This window comes from Priapulus caudatus, unplaced genomic scaffold, assembly GCF_000485595.1.
Source record: "Priapulus caudatus unplaced genomic scaffold, Priapulus_caudatus-5.0.1 Scaffold544, whole genome shotgun sequence".
Lineage (NCBI taxonomy): Eukaryota > Metazoa > Priapulida > Priapulimorpha > Priapulimorphida > Priapulidae > Priapulus > Priapulus caudatus.
Window position 1 is genome coordinate 93,859 of NW_014577605.1, and position 4,497 is coordinate 98,355.

At 40.6% G+C, this 4,497-nt stretch overlaps 2 protein-coding genes across 2 annotated transcripts in view; one reads left to right on the forward strand and one right to left on the reverse strand.

The window, feature by feature from the left end:
- Positions 1-4,023, reverse strand: part of LOC106811483 — a 13,875-nt gene extending 9,852 nt beyond the window's left edge. The window contains exon 1 of the mRNA XM_014815122.1: positions 3,973-4,023. The gene's annotated coding sequence lies outside the window, so the exon portion shown is untranslated. The remainder of the gene's footprint in view (positions 1-3,972) is intronic.
- LOC106811484 (DNA-directed RNA polymerase III subunit RPC8-like) overlaps positions 1-4,497 on the forward strand; it is a 14,932-nt gene that overhangs the window by 1,730 nt on the left and 8,705 nt on the right. Inside the window, exons 3-4 of the mRNA XM_014815123.1 lie at positions 1,590-1,676; positions 2,121-2,184. Coding sequence (XP_014670609.1) covers positions 1,590-1,676; positions 2,121-2,184 — 151 coding nt within the window. The remainder of the gene's footprint in view (positions 1-1,589; positions 1,677-2,120; positions 2,185-4,497) is intronic.

Genomic DNA, 4,497 nt, shown 5'->3' on the forward strand with positions numbered 1-4,497 from the left:
TCTCTCTCATCTCTCTCTCTCTCTCTCCCTCCTCTCTCTCTTCTCTCTCGGAATAGGTAACGGCTGTGAAATGAGTCGCGTCAAGCGGCCGACCACGCACACACACGCACACACACACGCACGCACGCACGCACGCATGCACACACACACACACACACACACACACACACACACACACCTACCGTATCTCCTCGCCGGCATCCATGAACAGGTCGTGCGTCTCTCCATCCTCGGTGTGATACTCCCACACCCACAGCTGCTCCGTCTCATCACTGCCCACGCCATCATGTAAGGTTGAAACCAACATTACACTTGCACTCGATCAGGCACAGAGTTGCCTAGATTAGTTACATCGGGTGGTCACCACTACGATGTTTTCTTAGTAATTCGTGCTCTAGGCACGAATGCATGATCCGTAGTCAACTCGCCTCGCCGGCAAACTCGACTAGCATGTTTCAATTACTTGCCTGCAGGTCGGCCAGATTGGCTCGTAGGTCGAGATGACCCGTCTGGAGGTTGGGCAGCTCGACTCATGTGCGATAGAAAATTGAGATTGATTATGTGTGACAAATTATACTCTACATATAATAAAAAATTATTCCCACGAAAATACGACTTACAATTGACCAAAGAGGAAGGACAATACTTCCAATATATATGGAGTGAGAGATAGAAGAACCAATACTTTAAGGGATCCTTTGAAAATGGCACATGTCGAAAGCAATGATCACCCTCAAATCATTCAGTGCTACAAACAGAAATGCCAATCTTCACTTCACCATGATAAACTTTATGAAATATGTTGGACGAGCTAACCTCCAGTTCACCTCACTGTGATTTTGCCATATCGGACTGTTTACCGAATGCAAAAAATGATGCTAGCAATAATTGCTCCCAAATTTAAGTTGAATTTAAGGCATGTGCAAGCGCTAGTGAGTGGGTATTTGCATTTCCTCACCGGGTGTACCAACTAATACATGTAATATATAATCATATGGTGTTTTTTTACATTTATAGGTCGTACATAAGCTGGGTCTGTGTATAGCTTTGTATGACATATCCAAGCTTGAGGACTCGCATGTTTTTCCAGGTGATGGATCATCTCACACAAAAGGTAAACTAGTGTTCGCTTATATTTTACTTCATTCCAAATACCCTGCAACATATTGACACTACAACTATACAAACATTCCAAGTGTTTATATGAACTTAGCTAAGTTGCACAACTGCCTATTAATGTTTCATTTCATTTCACAGTTATGACAAATGTGGCTAGTATCATTGATGAGTAAAACTGATCTATTTAAGTTAATTGTGAATTATATTGGTACTTGGGTATAACTTATCAATGGTATATAATAAAATAATGATTTTAAATGCTACCGAAATATGCAATCTTTGCTATAGCATGCAAGAAAGTTATTTATTAATGACGATTTTGTACAAATTAGATTATTTCTGAGTCAATATTGCTTCTATTGCTAGATGACAAGCTTGTCGTCATTTAAATTATAATGGAGATAACTGCTTCGATAAGCAAGAGGGAATCAATAACTGCTTTAATGTCTAAAATCCGAGTTGCCTTCCAGTTCATTTCAGGTGCGTGGTATTCCGGCCATTTATGGATGAGGTGGTAGTCGGTAAAATTCGCAGCTCGAGTAAAGAAGGTGTTTATGGTGAGTGAGGCTCTAGGTTATCACCCAATAAATCCAACAGTGATGCATTTGTACAGTGTGGATGCTTAATTAGATGTAGATGCATGCACATAGGGTAGATTTTACCACACATCACTGGACTCCTAACAACAAGTAGACATGTAAACTGCATCCACATGTAAAAATAAATTAGGTGTGCCTGCAGGTTTGGTGTACATGTGCTCCTATTTTCAAATGATATCCGACACAGCCAGCCTACAGATGGCAGCACTATCGCTCAGCCTGCCAAATCCATCTATAAACATGGCGAGTAGGCCTTCATCAAAGATACAAGCCTATATGATCCACATTGTTAATGATATGTAACACCTTATTCTGAAGTTATTTTCGTACACATATTAAGGATAATCGATTGGCACTGTGATTGAACACTGTTAATAACCATGTTATTTTGTGTGTTTGCAGTATCCTTGGGATTCTTTGACGATATTTTAATACCGTCTGATTCACTTCAACACCCGTCGAGATTGTATCCTTTTCAGCTCATTCCAAAAGAGTGTCGTCGGTGCACTTGACGAATTTATATACTTGAAATATTGCAACTCCCCACAATAATTCTAAAAAATTGCTGTGAAGATCTACTGCATAGCTTGACAGAAATAACAGGTAACATAATCTCTGAACCCTTACTCTTGAACCATTATGTGCAGCCTTGGAGAAAAAAAGGTGTCAAGCTTCAATTAATTGTAATCGTAATGTGTGGACTCTTTCCACTAATTAGTTTCCTAATGCCGCATGAATGTAATCAATTTGATTCTCCTTTAAAACAACATGCTTGAAAGCGACCAAATGGTAATTGTGCATTCTGGGCACCAGTTAACTCAACCCACCCACCAATGCGGCTCACATTGTGTCGAGTTTACCTGCTGGAGCTTGGCCAGTTTGGCTCATGGGTCGAGATGACTCGCCTGTAGATCGGGCAGCTCGACTCACCGGCTAACTCATTTAAGATGTTTTACACATTCCGACGTCAAAACGTCTATTTTTATTATTATTAAATCTTTACTGCATATAATTCACATACAAATACATGTACTGAAAGCAGTCTTTTACATGGAGAATAAATGTGATGGATGCAATAGTGTTGAGCCGTTAAAATAATAAAATTTCTAAGTTTACTTGATTTGAGTGCAATAATTGTAAGGTACGGTAGGAGATCATTTCTGTCTGGTTTGTTAAGTTGGTTGATGTACTTGTATATAAATATAAGTAGAATTGAAGTTTTTACACTGCAATCCACAGTGATGCTGTCTATTTTATCAACTTTGTCTGTCTCCGTCTTCGATATATTCCCTTGGAATTTGAAGACTAACCTTTATTAGGCTACGTTTATTTTTCTGGCTAGCCTGAGTGACACTAACGCCACCGTTTCTCACATAGCAGTAATACGTAGCTAGTTCCGGTCATTACCTTGTTAGCAAATTTTTTGTTTAACTCTTGTTCAACTGCTTCATTTAGTTTCAGATTGAACATCCACGGAGGCACTTTGACCACGTCTGTCATGTCGGTAAGAACAAACATTTTTACGTGCAGTACAGAGTCCTGACTCCTATACTACTGACACTGTACTACAGCACTACTGGGGCAGACATTCAGTTCGACAGTTGAACGTTACGTTCCTCCCATGCTGCAGCGGTCCGTATAATTACAAGAGGATGCCCAAAAATAACTAAAAGCTATTCTAAAAATCCTAAATACATTCAAAACATAAATCGTAATGATATTGTGTAGCGGCGCTACCGCCATCTCTCGGATATTTCACTTGCCTAATCCTACTTCCGAAAAATTGTTTTCATTTTTAGTTATTATTGTATTATTGTATTAAAAATTATGATACCGGTATACCGGAACCTACCCTGGTACTAAATACTATCTAATATGCCGGACCGTACCTCGCCTACTCCACTAACGAGTCTAGGGAGTCACCTACGCCTACTCCCTGACCATAACCCTAACCCTAACCATATCAGCTAGATAGTTACCAGGGTACGTTCCGGTATACCGGACCGTACCCAGGGTATGGTTTGGCAGTACCCTGGGGGACATAGATCCTATCAGCCCAAGTTCTAGTACAATAATTATGGCTTAGGCATGGATTTCGGCGCAAATACACTTTCCTACCAGTCAATATGGCGGCACCCGACTCCGAACCCCCTACCGCCCCGCCCCCGAACACACGCTAATCGCTATCACGCTATGGCATTGGCCGGTAGGAAAGTGTATTTAACTATTATATCTCGCGAACGAGTTGAGTTACGTTTCTAGAATTCTACGTGCATGTAGACACCACTGATCTGTACTATACTAAAAATGTTAGTATAGTAGAGATTAGTGGTAGACACATGTCTTAGCCCTAATCCCAGTGAGTGATACTGACCGGTAGGAAACTGTATTTGCGCTCAACAACAAGATGAACCGGCCATGTGCGCTTTTGTTTTCAAATGTAACCCAACAAGAGTAGGCCAGTTTTGTTATTACACTTCTTGAGTTACATTATTGTATCTAGCAGCCTCTATGCTCCGTAGCAAAGGCCGGGCGTTATGATCGCAGTGAAAAACCGTACCCTGGGGGACATAGACCCTATCAGCAGAACTTGGAAGATTAGGCTATGCCAATGGGTCACGGCTAACGCTCCATTAGGAGTGTTTCCAACTTTGATATCATTAATGATTTATAATAATGATTGAGAATCCTAACCCTAACCCTAATTAAGTTCCTAACCCTAACCCTAACCTAAATGACATTAAACCACAAACTAATATATGACAGGGCAGCCAACATT